Genomic DNA, 20,368 nt, shown 5'->3' on the forward strand with positions numbered 1-20,368 from the left:
GTTCAGAAGCCTGCATCTCTGATGGTATGGGGTTGCATTAGTGCGTGTGACATGGGCAGCTTACACATCTGGAAAGACACCATCAATGCTGAAAGGTATATCCAGGTTCTAGAGCAACATATGCTCCCATCCAGACGACGTCTCTTTCAGGGAAGACCTTGCATTTTCCAACATGACAATGCCAAACCACATACTGCATCAATTACAGCATCATGGCTGCGTAGAAGAAGGGTCTGGGTACTGAACTGGCCAGCCTGCAGTCCAGATCTTTCACCCATAGAAAACATTTGGCGCATCATAAAACGGAAGATACGACAAAAAAGACCTAAGACAGTTGAGCAACTAGAATCCTACATTAGACAAGAATGGGTTAACATTCCTCTCCGTAAACTTGAGCAACTTGTCTCCTCAGTCCCCAGACGTTTACAGACTGTTGTAAAGAGAAAAGGGGATGTCTCACAGTGGGAAACATGGCCTTGTCCCAACTTTTTTGAGATGTGTTGTTGTCATGAAATTTAAAATCACCTAATTTTTCTCTTTAAATGATACATTTTCTCAGTTTAAACATTTGATATGTCATCTATGTTCTATTCTGAATAAAATATGGAATTTTGAAACTTCCACATCATTGCATTCCGTTTTTATTTACAATTTGTATTTTGTCCCAACTTTTTTGGAATCGGGGTTGTAAAACTCAGTTTGAGTCAGTGATTAAAGAGTTATTAGTATGCAAGCCACGCCCCCTTCAATAACAAATCAATACACAAGTTTGTTAAAAGACTTTATTTATTTTCTCAGGTTTAATGAATATAAAAAGTGGCACCTGTAAGAAAAAAAAAACCAGCCAAATAAGTAAATAGTTACATATAAACTAGCTATAATATTCTCACTGGTTGTTTCGAGAGCTCTTACAAAGCGAGGACGCAGCCCCTTTATCGCTTTAACCACGTACAACACGCAAACATCGTCGTACACATGATTCTGAAACTTCCTCAAACCTCCAGATAATATTTAGACGTTTCCCCCCCAAACTGTTCTGGCAGTCAACTGACCTCTGACAGTTCCTCAAAAAAAGAAAGAAAAAAAAAAAAGATCAACTTTTTTCAAGAAAACAAAACACATAGAGAAAATGAGAACTAGGCATGCGAAAAGAATATTAAATATGAAGATAAATGTGAAGTTTTAAGTAAAAATCAAGAGATTAAAAACTGGTCATTCATCACGCACTGCGTAACGATGGTCATTTTATATTACACAAGAATTCAAAGTGTTTTTGCTTCAGAAAAAAAAAAAAATCCAGGAAAGTCAGAAAACCTTGGTGGAATTAATATTCGCTTTGGCATATCGGAAACATCACGCTACATGTTGAATTATTTTTAAATATTAATGAAATTATGATTATTTTACATTTTAATATTTCAACAGGCCCTTTAGCGGTTTTGTTCTGGTGCTCTACAGTAAGCATGTGCCAGTAATCCATTACACTCCATAACCCAAATTTAAACAATATTTTTTATCACCAGTGAACAACACAAATCACTATTCCCACTCACACCTGGAGCAGCATCTGTTCTCCATCAGAAGGCAGCAAGAAACAGCATCAATTCTTTCATATTTTAGTAAAGGTTGTATGTAAATATTTTCAAAAAAAAAATTTAAATCACTCCTGCTTTACACACATTTTGGTAACTTGGATTTTCTTCACTTGAACATGTGGATGCTGATCAACACCAATCCGGTGTTAATTACCAAGCGCAGTCATAGCATTAACATTTAGCCACACCCACAAAGGCAAAGAGCCGAAAATGACTAAATGGCGAAAGAGCGTCTCTTAAGTATGAAGTGCGCTACAGTTTAGTCACCAGAGACATGCACTAACTCCGCCTCTTTTTATAGGATGTCCTACCTAAAACGGTTAATCTAAATTTATGGATTTGTTGATGAAAAGGAGTTAAAAAAAATGTTAAGTTTTTGTGTAACAAATTAATAAAATGATTTAAATGTGATGATGGAATCTGTTTATTTTAAAAAAATAAAAAATAACGATCAACTGATAACCGCTGCATAACTAAGGTCAATGTTTACCATGGAAACTCTCTCACAGCTCATTTACGATTAGAACGCTGCTTTCATGACCTTTTGTAAGAGCTAATTATCAGGAAAAGAGAATTTCACCTCATGCTGAGTGAGAACTAATTACAGACACTTGAGATTCCGAACTCGACTCGCAGTCGGGAAAACGGGAATACAGAAGTGTAAATGAGCGAGTGTCGGCCCCAGGGAGAGGAAATCCAGACCGGACATGATCATCATCATCGCCAGAGTGTGGGACACGATAACAGGTTCCTAAACCCAGAACATGTTCCGACCCTCAGGTCTAAACTTTATCCCATTTCGTCTGGACGACACTGAGGCAGCGTGTGTTTAAGATAAAATCGGTCCCGTTTGAATAAAGACTGCTGCTTTAATATTGATTTTACAGAAACGTGACTGAGCACTGGACGGGATGGTGAGTGAAACGGTTTGTGCCCCCTAACAGAAGGGAAAGCCTTTGTTTTGATTTCCATCAGTGAGCTGCCGAGTGTGTGGGGTCTCACTCCTGCAGAACACTCAGAGTGACGACGTGTGGTCCTGCTGTAGGGTGGGGTACAGCTGCGCTTACCGCCGTTTTAATCATCATTACTGTTAAATTATTTGTCGAGTGTTAGACATGGCAGATAACAGCAGGACTTGTTACATCTTGTTTTCTAAACCAGGGGTCAGCGACCAGCGAGTCACGTGTGGCTCTTTCGACCCTCTCCAGTGGCTCCCTGTGACTTTGTCAAAAAGCATCTGGACATTTTATCATCGTTGCTGTTGTTGGCCTGAAGTCATTCTTACAGATGTGCATCATACACTACATTACAGCCTGGGGCCCGACTGCTAGTTCAGTGGGGGCTGAGTGGGTGTTTCCCAGACTAGATATGGATTCAAACGCCGAAAAAAGCAAAGTCTGGAAGGAAAACGGAGAATTTAATAATGCATGGACAGATTCGTTTGCTTCCATGACCAAGATTACTGGCTTAGCGGCGTGCCTGATCTGCAGTGAGAAGATCGCAAACACGGTGAAAAATGAATCACTGAAAGATGCACACTGCATTTACTGGAAACTATTTGGCTGGGATGGATGGAATAAGAGAGAGAGAAATTTTAGAAAACAGTCCTAAGGAATCAAATCTCCAAACTCCTCTACTGCGGCTGGTTTCGGTGCAGCTCAGATGATTGCGAGGTGCTGAGAACCGTTCACGGACGGAAAGAATCAATTCTTCAGTAATCAGAGTCGCCACCTTGTGTGTGTGTGTAAAAACATATGAATGAATGCTCATTTGGATATATTAGTCACGTTGATAAGCTAATTTACACTAAATATGTTGTGGTACCTGCATTTAATGGGCTCAGTTTATTTTTTTTGTAGCTCCAGCCAGAATTGTTTTTTTCTTTCTGGGAAAAAACTGACTCTTTAGATCATAAAGGTTGCTGAATCTCGGTGTTTAAAAAAAAAAAAAAGGTTCTGTTTGTGAATTTAAAAACACATAAATTGACAGAAAGAGCACATCTCAAGCATGAAAATCGAGGCCCAGCCGAAACATGACTAATGTGTCATGGGGAGAAGGAGGCGGGGCAACTATGCAACTGTCAATCATTCAAGACTGGCATGTTGATTGGCTCACTGCAGGTTTTATTGGTGGGGGGAAAATGAGGCGTATTTTGATTAATAACCTGTTAGATTTCAGAGCTCCAACACAAAATGTGTTAATTTGGCAGATCTACACACATCCCTTTATCAGCTGTATTGAAAATGACCAAATCCTGTGTTAAGATGCTGTTTCGGATTGTTGTTGGTTTTTTCCAGGATGTAATATAGTGCTACATTTTTTTCTTTCCACTCTTTATACAATTACATCAATCATGGAGAAAAATTCTATTTAAAAACATGCGATTTAAAAAAAAAAAAAAAAGTACTGCAATAATACAATGAAATATTAAAATGAGATACGGGCGAATGGCTATTCCAGAAGCAGGACACATCTGGGAGGCAGAGTTTGTGAAATATTATCAAACATGATGATAAAACTGTTGAACACAATGGCGGTGAAATAAAGAAACGGTGTTGCAGAGCTGCTGTTCATCTCACTCGGTCCTGTAAAGAAGCGTTATAAATCTGTATAACTGAAATCACTCTTTAAAAAGCGGTGTATACTGCATGTAAATGCCTTTCCAGAGGCTGTGCTTGAAAGCGAGGTGCCGTCATATCTAAAAGACATTTGTTATAAAAATATATCGAGTACACTGTTCCAGCAGCAGGACTTTCTAAAACCGTTACTGATTAAAAAATAAAACTAAGAATGAACGGTATAAAGATAGAAGTCTGTGTAATAGATACCAGCTATTTGAAATACGTATTCAAGCAGATTAAAGATTACAAATAAAATACACAAGAGGTGTGTGTGTGTTGGATTAATGAGTGCGTATTAGAGATGAAAGGTTAAACACATCCTCGGTCCAAGATACTGGAGGAGGAGGAGGAGGAGGAGGAGATCTTACAGGATTGTTGACAACGTGTGTAATTATGAATAACTGTAGAATTATCAAAACTCAAACACAATTCATCTGAGAACAGAATCGGCTCATACTCTCGGGTTGCACGTTGTTTTTGTTTGTTTGTTTTAAATAAAAAAAAAAATCTGCATGTTTGAGACAGTTATCAAATACAGCAAAGGTTTCAAAATAGTAAAAAGCGTCTTTGGCAGCCCTTTAAAAACAAACAAACAAAAAACACTCCATGACTGACACTTGTTCACGGCCCTGTTCACATCACATAAATCATTTGTTCAAAAAAAATTATTATTATTATTATTATTATTATTATTTTAAAAACACCTTTCACACCAAGTCCTGTACAGGTTTCTCCAATTTGAAAAAAAAAGTGAGAAATGACTCTGCTATTGCATCAGGATCACACTAAATAAGGCACTGCATCATACGTCTACGGCACAGGACTGAACACGACTGTTCATGAACAATCCTGTTACGGGACACCAAGACCCATCCTGGAGAAGAAACCGAAATTATTTTCTTCTGACAAAAAAGCCCACTAGCTGGCAAACAAGTGAAAATGATTTAAGCTTCATCACAGGTTTATATGGAGCACTTGCATGTGACGTCACAACCGATCCAGATTGTGACGGACGCCATCGTGTCGGTCAAACGCCATATTCCGCCTTCTACTTCTGCTTTTACTTCTACCTTTTCTTCTGGAAAACCCTACTATATACAATTCTACTACAACGGCTGCGGCTACAAGCTCTCCCTACCTGTGCACGGTTTTTATGTTTTTTGTGTGTATTTCTGCGTGTTGTTCGTCTGTACCGGACTTCAATATCCACTACAACCGTATGGACTTACTGGACATTGGTTTCCAGCAGAAAATGACGGTTTGTAGCGATTTCCATCGCATGCACAACATTCCGGATGAGAAAAAAAAAAAAAACATTCCGGACGAGATGGCGAGACCAGCGAGGTCTCCGTGGATTGTTATTGGAAGCAAAGCGAAGGAGGCGGCGCCGGGAGCTGAAGCGAGGCTACAGAGCCGGCCTGTTGACTAAGCTCAGAAAACAGCTACTCAAACCTCCACTGCCAAGCCTCTACCTCTCCAACGCCAGATCCATGTAAACAACACGGACGATTTGGAATTACCTTATTCTATTCTATAATCGGCTGGTCAGTGCTATACTCAATACTTAAGTGACTTACCCATCCAGTGAGGATTATTTTCTTGTTTACAAGATGCCACATCTGAGTCGCTGACAAATCCTGAATTTCTGTAAAGATAACTGTGCAGAGATTTATAAGCACGCAGTGCTTCACCACTGAACAGCGAGGGAAAGTTAATGAGGTAATCATACACGTCCGGGTATTCCACTGGCAGTTCAAAATCCGGTCGTGAAAACTCCGTCCGGAAAGCCATAAGGGTCACAAATCTGCAGATCGTTTATTTTAGACATATATCTAGTTATCTGTTCATTAGAAAAATGAGCCGTGTAGTCCGTCGGTTGAAATTGATCCATTCTGTACACGAGTGCAGCAGTATTCAGCGGTGTTTTTGACCGACAAGATGGGGGTTGTGTACTTTCCAGTCACGTGACTGCAAGATCTCTATACTGTACAAAAACTGCAATCTCAGTACAGACTTGTTTACACAACTAGCTCCACCCAAAACCAAACCACAGACACTTAGCCCCACCCCTTTTCCAGTCTGATTGATGGTTCTGTGAGTGTGTTATACGCAGACTGTCACTAGGGGGCAGTGTGGCATTAACCAAAACACAATGCACAGGAACCTCTGCTCTGGAATACTGGGTATTTAAACAGAGCCCTGGTGGGTTCTCCAGCTTGGTGTGTCTAAAGAACCACGATCAGGTGATCACACTGGGCTTGGAGAGAGTGCGGGTCGCGTGCAGTCCATCTGCTTTCAAGTGAACTCAGATGAGAAAGTGAGTCGACTCTGAATCAACTCCCTGCAGGAAGTGAATCGCACTGAAATCCCACCCATTAAACGGAGCCCAAGAACAGAGCGGTCATTTCATCAGCGCCAGTTCCATGTCCTCGGTCTTCGAGTGGTTTTTGTGATCATGTGATAAAGCTTTATTTAAACTTTATTCTATCGCAGCATTTCTAATAAATCAGAGTTTTTATGAGGGCGTTTTCACCCCTACACACCACGATTTATTTATTTTGCTTAATTATATGCCACATAGCACGTGAACCAAGAACCGATTTCACTCCGATTCAGACTTGAAAGAAGAACAAGCGTGCTTTTACCCCTACAAATTAAAAAAAAAAAAAAACACACGTGTTTGAATATTCTGTAGAGAACAGACTCCTGAGCTTAGGCTGAAGGTTTTTTGCCCTGGTTTTGACCGAGTCGAGTGTTTCAGTGTCGTCCCAATCCCACTGTTATCAGTGTTTACTGGATGCACCACAGCACAGACTGTGATTTTACCAGAGGAGTTCACACCAGATACTCACAGACCTTTTACTCTGGATTAAAAAATATTTACGCAGAAGTATAAATCAGACCTTAAGGGGGACTCATGTGACACAAAATGGTGGATGAGTGGAAAGGTTTAAACATCGCATACTGCCACTTTAAATTTAGTGTCATCATTCAAACGTGATCCTGTATGAGATCCTAAAGGTCAAAGGTCCGTTTCATGAGAGAGAGAAAAAAAATCAGCAGCAGCATTAAAGCTTAACTGTTTTTTTTTTTTAAATTGATTTTAGAATAAAGAAACTAAAATTAGTGACCTGTAAGAAACTACAGATCATAAAGGTAATAATAATAATTTTGGAGCTCAGACTTGGTGTGAAAGGAGTTTAACCCAGGACAAACCAGCCCAGAAGGTTTAGACAGGTTCTCTGGAGAACTTTATGAAGTGGACTCGGGACTCCCAGAGCCGCTGCCCTTGGCTTTGATCTGTAACCAGGTGTCTCCCAGCGCCTGGGCAAAGTGATCATCCACTGACCCGGTGATGGACACGGAGTTAGACGCCACCTCTGGCTCTCTGTAGATGTTCCCCAGACTGCGGCGGAAATGTTCCTCGATCACGGGATCACACACAGCGTTGGCTAATGAGAGGGAGAGAGACAGGGCATTCAGATGGAGTTTAAGGTAGCACAGGTTCATTTGATCTCTCTCACACACACACACACACACACACACACACACACACACACACACGGCGTTTCAAACTGAACTCTGATCATTTAAAATATTTAACTCATGACCTGGTTGTGTTTCTAAATTTTTAACCTTCATGCTCCCTGTAAATCTTGGGAGGAAAAAAATAAAATTAAATTAAAACATATTTCCACACAAGTCTTCAAAGCAGATAAAGAACCCAATTAAACAAAATTAGACTAAAATATTATACCGAGTTATTTATTGAGGAAAATGATCCAGTGTTACAGATCACTAAATGTCAAAAGTATGTGACCCCCTGTTTTCAGTATCTGCTGTGAGCTCCCTGTGCAGTAATAACTGCAGCTGATCGTTTGCTGTAACTGTGGATCAGGTCCTGAACATCGTCCTGGAGGAGTTTGATCCCGTTCCTCTGGACAGAGCAGCTTCAGCTCTGGGATGGTGGTGTTTTTCCTCACTTGAGCTGCTCACAACACATTTCTACTGGATTAAGGTCAGGACTTTGACTTGGCCATTCCAAAACATTAACTTTATTCTTCTTTAACCATTCTTTGGTAGAACGACTTGTGTGCTTAGGGTTGTTGTCTTGCTGCATGACCCACCTTCTCTTGAGATTCAGTTCATGGACAGATGTCCTGACATTTTCCTTTAGAATTCGCTGGTATAATTCAGAATTCATTGTTCCATCAATGATGGTAAGCTGTCCTGGCCCAGATGCAGCAAAACAGGCCCAAACCATGATACTACCACCACCATGTTTCACAGATGGGATAAGGTTCTTATGCTGGAATGCAGTGTTTTCCTTTCTCCAAACATAACGCTTCTCATTTAAACCAAAAAGTTCTATTTTGTTCTCATCCAGCCACAAAACTTTTCCAATTGCCTTCTGGCTTGTCCATGTGATCTTTAGCAAACTGCAGTTGTGCAGTGATGTTCTTTTTGGAAAGCAGTAGCTTTCTCCTTACAGTCCTGCCATGCACACTGTTGTTGTTCAGGTGTTCTCCTGATATGGTGGACTCAAGAACATTAGCCAACATGACAGAGGTCTGTAGTTGTTTAGAAGTTCCTCTGTGGCCTCGTGGACTCTTACACGCCTTGCTTTTGGAGTGATGTTTGTTGGTCCACTCCTGAGGAGGGTCACAGTGATCCTGAATCTTCTCCATCTATCTGACTGTGGATTGGTGGAGTCCAAACTCTTTAGAGACGTTCTGTGACCTTTTCCAGCCTGATGAGCTTCAACAGCTCTTTTTCTGAGGTCCTTTGACAGGAATCTCATTTGTTTGTGCCAGAATTCACTTCCACAAAAATGTGTTGTGAAGATCAGATTTTGATAGATCTCTGTTCTTTAAATAAAACAGCATGAACACTCACCTGATCATCACCACATTAACTGAAATCACCTGACTCTAATTTCACCTTCAGATTAACTGCTAATCCTCAAGGTTCACATACTTTTGCCACTCACTGAATCCTTTTCCTCAATAAATAAATAAATAAAATTTTTGTCGCATTTGTTTAACTGAGTTCTCTTTATCTACTTTTAGGACTGGAGTGAAAATCTGAGAATGTTTTACATCTAATTTATGCAGAAATATAGAAAATTCTAAAGGGTTCACAAACTTTCAAGCACCACTGTGTGCATTTACACCAAAAACTTTTCTTTCAGGGCTTTAAAAATATTTTCAATTCTGAACACTGAAAAACAGACAATATCCACTTTAGTTTTGTGCCTGTAATTTTTTTCTGTATATAAAACGTTGTTTTTCTCTCTCTATTTTTTTTTTCTTAACTAAATTTTGTGAAATGAAACGCCAGTCCTTACCGTTAGCTTTGCTCTTGACGTTATTTGCAGCGGAGGAGAAGCCGTTCGGGGACATGTGACAGTTCGAGAGGCTGCACGTGCGGTTACTCGCTGGAGCACAGGTGATCACCGACGGACGGTTCTGAGCAACATTACACATATAAACACAGCACAGTTACATCACCTCACCACTGTTACGCTGTTAAATCCTCCACTCTCATTCAGATGTTGATTAATTTTCTATAGCAGCAGATCTGTTACAGAAATCACAGGTTTACATTAACGCACTTGTTTTCTCAGCTCCTACACTGACACACACCACTGATAACTGACCTGCTGTCGCTCTGTCGAGCCGAGCGACGGGAGAAAAGTGGACCTGGTCACGTCCGTGCTGTTTTTGGTCAGAGCCAGTGGCTGCTCCATGGCGTAGAAGTGGAACGGGGAATACAGACGGCCAGCATGGAGCCCACTGATGGCGGAGGAAGCGTGTTCAAACGGGTTGTGACAGTGAGTCCAAGGTTCCGGCCTGGTGTCTCCATCTGCTGGATTCCCCCTTAGAACCAATACAACAGGAAATGACATCAGGCACAACAGAAACTATTTGATTCAAACTTTCAGAAGTAGTTTTTGTATATTCTGTGAGAAAAATCAGACAGACACTTTAGGACAGAACTGTGAAGCAGCTCAGGTACTGTGAATTTCAAGACATGAATAAAAGCAGTGACTGTCACTACAGGGGACTCTTTAGAGCCCTTTAATAATGGCTTCATTTAAAAAGAGCCTAAAGACAAATCTGCACTCGATACGGCTCTCCAGCTCACATCACAGCTGAGAGAGCAGGTTCATACGACTCACCACCAGTGTGTAAAACCAACGGCCAATCACCGATCCCCACTGTCCCCAACGGCCAATCACCGATCCCCACTGTCTGTTCACCCCTAGTCTGGCTAACGCGACTTCAAAGCTCTGCGAGCATTTGGTCTGGCAAAGATATTAAGCCCAACCGTTTCCCAAAGTGCGTGGTTGACCCGCCTCCCTGAAATGCCTCAGTTTGCTACTGGTCGAAGCCAGAAAAGGCTGTGACGAAGCTTAAACCAATCACATCACTCTTTCCTCTGACGTATGTGACGCGACGGGGCTAACCGGTAGATTAAACTCTTACCGAAGCCGGTCGGGAGCAAGGCGAAAACGTCCTTCCTTTCAATAAATACCTCCAGGGCTGCTCTTTGCTCCGTTTTCAATGAGAACTTGCTCCATGTTCGTAATGTTTCTAGTGAATGAAGCGCTTCCGGCATAGATTCTGTAAACAATCTATGGCTTCCGGTCGCAGTTCTACTACGTCACTGCCTTGAACACGCCTCTACCCAGGGCCGTTGGAGATGCTCAAAGTTGATTGGCTCTCGATTTTTCGGGAGCTTGGAAGAGCTGTAGATAGCTTGCCTTGCCAGACTAAGCTCGCAACAGGCCCTCGTGTTGCGTCACACTTAGGATGGGCGGGCCCAGGCTAGTTCACCCCTACAAGTCATCATGTTTGGGGTTATATTCTCTTCTGTGGTATTTACAGTAATAAAAGTGAGCTATCTGTAGCTGTTTCCTCTGTGTCTTTGACTCCCCTGTACCCCTGCTTAATGTCATTAAAAGACAATTTTGTAAATACATAAATAAGTTGGTGTTTCCACAATCAAAGATTTCTTTCTATAAAGTGGTTTATTAATATTTAACAGCTATTCCCCAAATTGAGTCGTACATGAGCTGATAAGTGACGAGGCGCGTAGCACCCAGTTGGCTATAATCAGTGTACGACGAGACTGAGTGGAATAACTGTTTTATTCTATCCACATTCACTGGATTTTGAGAAACAGTTTTTTTTTTTTGCAAATTCTATAAATAAAAACTTTATACAACACAGATGACAAAATCATTTCCGCTTAGAATGTAAACAAACTGGCAAAATGACTAGAGCAATTTGTGAAAAATGCGATAATTCTTGAAAAATAAAAATACGTTATTACCATCAAATACTTTTATTCTATATTTTGTTGCTTTTTTTTTATTTTTGGGGGGTTTTGTTTTCGAGTAGAGTTTTTATTTTGTCCTCAGTTGGTTCAGCAACACACTCCCCCATTTTATTTATCTCTACTCATGGTATATGAGCTGATATCCTAGTAGTAGAGCAGCCAATCAGAGCACATGATTGCTCATATCCAGTGAATGTGAAGAATAATAATAGTAAATATATTATTTCCTGGCGGCATGGTGGTGTAGTGGTTAGCGCTGTCGCCTCACAGCAAGAAGGTCCTGGGTTCGAGCCCCGTGGCCGGCGAGGGCCTTTCTGTGCGGAGTTTGCATGTTCTCCCCGTGTCCGCGTGGGTTTCCTCCGGGTGCTCCGGTTTCCCCCACAGTCCAAAGACATGCAGGTTAGGTTAACTGGTGACTCTAAATTGAGCGTAGGTGTGAATGTGAGTGTGAATGGTTGTCTGTGTCTATGTGTCAGCCCTGTGATGACCTGGCGACTTGTCCAGGGTGAACCCCGCCTTTCGCCCGTAGATAGGATCCAGCTCGCCTGCGACCCTGTAGAACAGGATAAAGCGGCTACAGATAATGAGATGAGATATTATTTCCTATTCTGAAACACTAAACTCTTCTATTTTACTGTTCTGTTCTAAGTGTCTTCAGAACGTCTTCTTCATTCACATAAAACATTTTGATATGCAAATTACATGCTCATGACAATTCAAAGATTACACAAATTAGCTCTGTGATGTGATTCGAGAACCTGTGATGAAGAAGTAAGTGGTTTATTATAAACAGGGCTTTACGCGTACAGGTGAGAGGAGAGCAGGCAGCTCATCTTGGCCATCTGTTCGTTTTCGTACTCCTGTCCGCTCCCCACTTCTACATCCTCAAACTTCCTTTTAACGGGGCTGATGGGTGTCCCTGTCCTGCTGTTCCCTGTGGAGGAGGACAGTGTGTGCATCCTGGAGTCCCCGGAATCATCTAACAAACAAACAAACAAACAAAACAGCATGATCACTGAATTTACAGCTTCACTTAATCATCCTTGTTAAACCTCAGGAATTGTAACAGACATCTAAATACTGCATTATATATAAACTGAAAATATGGATTTAATACTTAACTCTAATTAAAAAAAAGTCAATATTCTGGAGCATGTAGAAGAAACGACGTGTGCAAGCAAAACAAAATACTAATACATTTCTGCTAAACATTTCAAACTCAACAGAAAGAAAATAAATTAAAATATGACTTGAGTGGAGGGGGGGAAAGTTAACATTTCTCTTTAATATTATGATTATTCATGAATAAACATTTTATCAGCACCTTAATCAGACTTATACGCGCTATATTATTACGTATTAATTGTACAGCTAGCTAACTCGCTAACCCTAACTACCTAGAGTTAGGTTAACTCTCTAATAACTAATAACACTACAGCTACTCACCATCATAAGAATCGTAGTGAAGTCTTCCGATGTTGTTGTTCATTTTATCCATAAATTGGTGGCTCAAAAGGTCCATTCTCGGAAGAACCATTTAGCTTAAAAGCTAGCTAGCTAGCCCAGTCGTAGCTAGCTAGCTTAGCCTTAACGAGAAAAAAAAAGAAAGGGATCTAACTCTATCAACTTTGAGTCCTTTTCTTTTCCTAAAGCCAGAAAACCTGATCTCGGTCTTAATTACACGACTGACTAATTTGCAGTAGACTTAAGCAGTAAATGTAGTCACTAAATAATATAATTAGCAAAGATTTAAACGTTAAAACTGCAGCAACGAAGCTGCAGAGTCTTTCTGTCAGACAGCTAGCATGCACACAGGACAGGGCTAGTTTACCTCAGAAGCTAATCTGCTAACTAGCTAGCGGCTTCGTTCAAAGTGGAACTGGCGATGAGGCTAGTTTTGCTAGCTATCCCAAAAAGTTACACGAAACACTAATATTTGAATTAAATTCGACGGATAAACAGGTTTATATTTGGAAACTAAACAAGCAAACCACTTTTATGCAATTATAATCTGATCATTTAAAATCCTAAACCGTTATTTCTTTAACAAAGCGGGTTAGCCAGCTAGCTAGCAAAAGATCTTAGCAAATTAGCCCAGTGTGTCTATTGTGCTGTGGGTTTGGTCTGTAGCTGTGACGTTAGCAACAGGGAAAATGATCATAAAATTATTTATTTAATAAAATATAACACATTTAATGCAAATTTAATATGACTATAATGTAAAATAGAGTTTTTGTGGTTACGTTAGTTGATCTGTAGACCTACATGTATAACATTTAGGCCTTAATCCAAACAGGCCTGATATAAAAGTGCATTTTATATTTTTATATCAAGAATTTGATCATTTTATGAATAATTGTAACAATTTTTGCAATCAAAACGCGGGATTTAATTTAATTAAAGCCTATCTTCAGTGAATATTTCTTCTTAAATTTGTAAATCAGATGCTATGTAAGTTTTTTCATGAATAAAATTGTGTCCTGTGTGGAATTATGTGATATCAGCACATTGTTTGTTTGTTTGTTAAAAGAGGAAATCAATACATTTTAACATTTGTTGGTAGAAAATAAAATCAGTTGCATGACACAATAGTGGTTTTTTTTCACAGCTTAGAGATGCATCCTGTTTATTAATTTAAAAATTAAAAAAAACAGTAGACTCTTGTAATCTTCCTCCGCATTTCATGCCTCTTTATGTTCCTTCAGTGCGGAGATCAGAACATCTCTCCCTCTCCTCCATTTTATTCCACACACATGCACTGGAAACCCCCCTGGTTTGCCTTATTTATTTACTTTTATTTTTATTTATCCCCCCTTTCTGCAGCGGATTGAAAGCCATGATGGCTGTGAGGCTGTGGAATGGGGGAAGAGGAGGGATGGATGGATGGATGGATGGAGGGAGGGAGCTGAGCATCTCCTCTCCTCTCCTGCAGGCTTTAGAAGCGTGTGATTGGTGGATGAGGATGAGCGACGTCAGCATCCTAGACATCGAGAGCCGAGAGGAAGCACAGAGACGCAAGCAGGAAAACCCATTCCATACGGATGAGTGATAATCTCTCGAAAAGCTCACACATATTCTGCAGTACTTATCTGAGCAGCGCCGGTTCCACCATCTCGGATCAGGATTTTAGATTACATCCTCATCCACAGCCATGAACTACCTGCGCCGCCGTCTCTCTGACAGCACCTTCATCTCCAACCTGCCCAACGGTTACCTATCAGACCTGCAGAAACCCGATCCTCCCCAGCCTCCTCCACCCGGGGCGGCGTCCGAACCGGCTCCTCAGGTCTCTCCGGGCCAGAACCCAAACCAGGAGAGGAAACCCCAGCCAGCTGCCCAGCCCTCAGGTGCAGGATTCTTCAGCTCCATCACCAACGTCGTGAAGCAAACGGCAGCCTCAGCAGGGCTGGTTGAACAGACACCCGTCCCTGTTGCCAAGAAGTTCAAAATCCTGCTCATCATCGACGAGCCGCAGCAGGAATGGTAGGTGTGGTGATGCTTTTTGAGCTTCTAAACCCAAATCCACGTGTACGTGTAATTGTGTGTGAGATGTTTAGGATGAAACTGGTGGAACATGATGTTAGTATGTTGAAATCAGGTCATGCGTGACTGAATGAGTGCATGCTTTGGGTTTTCCTCTTACACGCATGATGCTGCGAGCACGAATCCTCCATCTCCATCACACATGATGCCATCTTCACTCCTCTCTATTATAATGTTTATTATATCATCTGAGTGTCTGATTTCATGATTATGAGCAATTTCCTTGAATCGTTGCCTAAAATCAGGTATCACAGTACTTGTTGATCTGTAATTATAAAATAAATTATTAAAATTGTTTCTAAATGTGGGTCAAATATAAAGATGATGTCTGTGCATCTAAATGCAGGTTGTTATCCAGCAAATTATTCACAAGCATAAATATGATGTGGTCATGTGTTTTCTATAAAATATGTACAGGTAAATAAAGCTACAAAACTGCTCCTCAGTGTTATAAATGAGAATTTTAACTCATTCTTTAAGCATTTTAAAGAAAACTTCAGAGTATTTTTCCAACAGTTTTGACACCTTTTTCATCTTTGACTCAGATATAAGAATTATTTCATATTGCTGTAATGATTAATAATTTATAGTGTTTATAACACACAGTTTTATTCCTTTGTGTCCTGCATTTGACAGTCGACAAGTCGATGTAGCATGAAAACATCTGAACTAATTAGACTATTTAATCCATGTGTGTTTTTCTTAATTAGATCCCTAATTTGTTTAGCTACGCTGTCATGTTCTTGGACAGAAATCCGGAAAATTATTTATTATCACCTTTCACGATTGTTTCACAACAAAACTCTTTGGAATAAAGCTGAAGGCCATGCTGAAGAGTAGCTGATAAAACACACTTCACATCCTCAGAAAATACATCTCACGTCTCAGCACGTCTCAGACAACAACACACGTCTCTGAAGAAGCCTGATTTAATAGAATGTGTTATTTATGGAACATAAGCACACAGTTATCTGTTCTGCTCTCTGTTGTAAAGCGATGAAGGAAAGAAAGAAACAAAAGAAAGCTTTTTAACGTGATTGACGTCCAAGTGTCACACAAAGGTCACCAGGTTGTAATTAAATTATTGTAAATAGATCAGACTTGGGAGCGGCACGGTGGTGTAGTGGTTAGCGCTGTCGCCTCACAGCAAGACGGTCCGGGTTCGAGCCCCGTGGCCGGCGAGGGCCTTTCTGTGTGGAGTTTGCATGTTCTCCCTGTGGGTTTCCTCCGGGTGCTCCGGTTTCCCCCAAAGACATGCAGGTTAGGTTAACTGGTGACTCTAAATTGAGCGTAGGTGTGAATGTGAGTGTGAATGGTTGTCTGTGTCTATGTGTCAGCCCTGTGATGACCTGGCGACTTGTCCAGGGTGAACCCCGCCTTTCGCCCGTAGTCAGCTGGGATAGGCTCCAGCTTGCCTGCGACCCTGTAGAAGGATAAAACGGCTACAGATAATGAGATGAGATCAGACTTGTACAGTGACTGTTTTATTAAGTGTGTTTTTAACTGAAATGTTCACAAAACTAGTTAGTTCCTGTTCTCACAAAGCACTAACACTGGAGACTCCTTCCATAAATGTTACAAAAGACACATTTCTCCTTTCAGAAAATTTAATTTTAATCTGGTTATGTTGGGCGTGTGCTGGACACGCCCCTGTGAGTGAGCCGTTACTATAGAGTGCTTCGAGGTCAGCGCGCACCCGGCGGCGGCCATATTGGAAGTCTAAGGTCGCTGTGTCAGTGCATTGTTGTTGTCCAGCGAAGCAAAAAGGGGTGACAATGCTGAATACGTGTGTCATTGTTGGCTGTAGTAACCGAGGGGAAAAGGGTGGCAAAAGCTTCCACAGACTTCCCAAAGTCGTGACTAACCCGGGAATTGCAGCACAGGAGAAAAGCGAGCGGAGGAGACGACAGTGGCTGGCTGCCATTAACCAATCAAATTTAGGACAACTTGACTGTATCCGGATTTGTTCTGATCACTTTGTGACAGGTAGGTTAATATTGTCTTGAATTTCATAGTTACTAAAATAGTTACTAAAATAGTTATTTTAATTTCATAGTTGCCGGTAGCATCCAGTCTGCCGGCTGTTGTGTGACCGTCGTTCTTTCCCTCAGTCTCGTGGCCGCTTCAACATAAAACAACAGGGAAGCAACATGGGAGCAACATTACCCAAGTCCAGCAATGCAGTTGCAATGTGCACACAAAATAGCATGTCTCTTGTCAAATATTATCCAGGGGTGTAGACGAGGCTGGGATAGACTCTGCGAGTGCAACACTTTCCCTCTGATCACTTTTGTCTCTCCGTCTTCAGCAGTAAACACCGACACATTGCGGACCCAACCGGACACAAATCTATCGTATGCTTCCATGCTCTTGTAGTTCTGGAAATCCTTTAGTTCACAAAATGGACTTGGGTGAAACACTAGATAGTTCACAAGATCGATGTATGTCACATGTGGCAACAAGCTGGGGTCAGCTTTCCATTCCTTCTCACTAACAGTGTATGGATCGACATTCCCAATGAAACGTACCTTCTCAGCATAACGCTCCCGTGCCTGCTTATCCAAACTTTCACAGTAGTGCTCCATCACTTCAGATGTCTAAATTCTTAAAAAATCCAAGCTTCTAAGCCCTCTAACACGGAAACGAATCACTAAATGTGTACTCTATGATGTGTACTCTATGATGTGTACTCTATGAGCGCTCTGGAGCGAGTGACTTCCAAGATGGCCACGCACGCGCAGTATTTTTAGCATCATCTCGGAGCCCTCTATAGAAACGATAATGTGTCAGAGTGAGAGCATTAATATACATAAACCTGCACTACTGTCAGAGCTGCTGTTAGAGACAATTAATCAACACCTTCTGACCAATCAGAGTCCAGAACTCAGCAGCACTGTTGTGTCATATAATGTGATAAGATTATGCAATTACACACACTCAGGTGATCGAGTGAAACTCCAGGCTGTTCCTCCTCAAGTCTCGGGTCGGTTGTGAACATGCTCAGATTCCCGAGAGACGTAACGCTGCAGGAAGCTCTGCGTTTTACACACGTCAATAAAAGTGTTTCTGCAGAGTGTTCCCCTGTTAACACATCCAGAGATCTGAGGAGTGTGCGTGTGTGTGTGTGTTGCAGGCGTGATTAGTATCCTGACATTAAAACAATGGAAATACAACAGTTTGAGATAAATGTATGTTTAATTCTGCCAGCTGGAGGGAAGCTGAAGGATGGAGTGTTTTAGCGATGTGTGTAAAATCTGCTGTATGATCGAGTGTTTCAGCACTTCTCTTTTTACTGCACAGGAGGGCTTGTGTTTCTGTCTTATTCCTAATTGTTATCCACATTTTATTATTATGTAGATCATTCAGAATTTTTCAAATATTCGGTAAAAATCTACAAAAGCTTCAGAATTGTGCGTTATTCCTATCATGTATTTGTATGGAAAGCACACACTCACCAGCCACTTTAATAGGAACGTGTTGTTGGTTCTAAGATCCCTGTTCTTGGCTGCAGGAGTGGAACCCAATGTGTTCTTCTGTTCTGCTGTTGCATGCTGAGATGCTTTTCTGCTCACCACGGTTGTAAAGAGTGATGATATGAGTTACTATATCCTTCCTGTCCATTTCCCTCTGACCCTCTCTTATCAACAAGGCGTTTGTTTCCACCCACAGAACTGTCGCTCACTCACTCAGTGTTTTTTGTTTTCCGCACCATTCTGTGTAAACTCTAGAGACTGTTGTGTGTGAAAACCCCAGGAGGAGATCAGCAGCTTCTGAAATACTCAAACCTCATACTCATCTGGCTCAAACCAACACCCATACCACAGTGAGAGACAGAAAGTCACACACAAATTGAGATCACAGTTTTTCCCGTTCTGATGTTTGAACATTGTGAACATTAACTGAAGCTCTTGATTTGGATCTGTGGGATTTGATGCACTGGGATCAGCTGATTAGAGAACAGCAGGTGGATGTAGGGGTGTTCCTAATAAAGTGGACGGTGAGCGTATGTAATCTTTATAAGGTGTAGAATTACAGTATATAGCTTCAAGAAATACAAAAATAACATGTAAGGGAAATATAATGAATATAAATATAATTATGATGTATAAAAAACTACTCCTGGTACCTGGTAAATAATGTGGTAGGTTTTTTTTAAATATTATTTTTAAACTTAATTTTTCATTTATTTGTTTTAGTTTTATCTTATTTATTTTTATTTATTTTATTTTATTCATTTGAGCTTTGTCATTTCTTCTGTGTAGCTACATTTTATTTAATTTTTTTATTTATTCTTGTTCTTCTATTATTAGTAGTAGGAGAAGAAGGTTTTTTTTTTTCATTTTTTTGCTATTTATGTCTTAATTTTGTCATTTTATTATTTTTGTTTCTTATTTTACAGACGAAAGGATAATTTCATCTTATTTGTAATGCACTTTAAATTACCACAACTGTAAAATAACTTACAAGGTTTTTTTTATTATATCAATCTAACAGCTGTAAAATAACTCTTGAAGTTCATTCGTGAATTGAGATCATGTAAACTCCTTGATAAGAGCCTCCACCCTGAGGGGTCTGTGTTGGCGGTGACCACAGCGTGACCTTTCTCTCTGTCATCATTAGAGTCGTACCCCATTGATCAGCTGCCTTTGGCAAAAAGCCTGGAATGGAACAGACACTACACATCCATCTTTCACAAAAACTGTCTTTCCCAAGAACAGAACGTCTGATACGGTCCACTGGGAATTTTATTGCTCGACAGAATAAAAGACCTGACAGTGATGCAGGACACAGAGTGTGTGATAAAATACATTCTTCTGTCCCGGAGGTGTGATTCTGCTCACAGAGTGATCGTTATTGAATTGTGAGTGATGATATAGTATTTTATAGATTCAATAAACTGATTCAGGGACTCGTACAGCAGATGCTCCACTGATATTAAACAGATGTTTCGGTAATGTTTCTGGAAGGAGTCTCCAGTGCCAGCGCTCTGTAACAGAGGTGAAGCTGACACTGTAAGGACAGAGGAGTTTACACTTCTTTACAGTTTCTCAGGAACAAGATGGAAACAAACTGTCTTTATTTGTCTTATTAACTTGAAGAGAGAGAATAAAGAGACTCTGGCGAAGGAACGACTGTTTATCGCTGCTATAATGTAAGTGAGAACAGGAACTAACTCATTTTCTGAACGTTAAATGGATAAATAGTATGATGTCATTCTTTAATAAAGAAGAGATGGTAACTTTTGGAAAATTGCTGTGGTAAAAG

General features: G+C 40.7%; 2 protein-coding genes across 4 annotated transcripts in view; one reads left to right on the plus strand and one right to left on the minus strand.

Annotated features, from left to right (window-relative positions):
- Positions 1-768: 768 nt before the first annotated feature.
- Positions 769-13,660, minus strand: vgll4a (vestigial-like family member 4a). The gene is made up of 5 exons (XM_060937109.1): positions 13,007-13,660; positions 12,368-12,539; positions 9,876-10,095; positions 9,564-9,684; positions 769-7,668 (listed from the first exon to the last, which is right to left on the minus strand). Exons 1-5 carry the CDS (start codon positions 13,095-13,097, stop codon positions 7,469-7,471), a joined length of 804 nt encoding a protein of 267 aa, XP_060793092.1. The 5' UTR covers positions 13,098-13,660; the 3' UTR covers positions 769-7,468.
- A 1,051-nt stretch (positions 13,661-14,711) lies between these two features.
- The window catches only part of syn2a (synapsin IIa), a 61,528-nt gene continuing 55,871 nt past the window's right edge, over positions 14,712-20,368 (plus strand). For all 3 annotated transcript variants that reach the window (XM_060937097.1, XM_060937095.1, XM_060937096.1), the window contains exon 1: positions 14,712-15,043. In XM_060937097.1, the coding sequence (XP_060793080.1) occupies positions 14,712-15,043 (332 nt within the window). The remainder of the gene's footprint in view (positions 15,044-20,368) is intronic.

The sequence above is a fragment of the Neoarius graeffei genome, chromosome 13 (assembly GCF_027579695.1).
Source record: "Neoarius graeffei isolate fNeoGra1 chromosome 13, fNeoGra1.pri, whole genome shotgun sequence".
NCBI classification, from domain to species: domain Eukaryota; kingdom Metazoa; phylum Chordata; class Actinopteri; order Siluriformes; family Ariidae; genus Neoarius; species Neoarius graeffei.

Coding starts and splice junctions, on each gene's coding strand:
- vgll4a (XM_060937109.1), bottom strand. CDS start 13,097: ATGGTTCTTCCGAGAATGGACCTTTTGAGCCACCAATTTATGGATAAA. Junction 9,685..9,875: donor GCTCGACAGAGCGACAGCAG/GTCAGTTATCAG, acceptor AATGTTGCTCAG/AACCGTCCGTCGGTGATCAC. Junction 7,669..9,563: donor CGTCAAGAGCAAAGCTAACG/GTAAGGACTGGC, acceptor CCCTCTCATTAG/CCAACGCTGTGTGTGATCCC.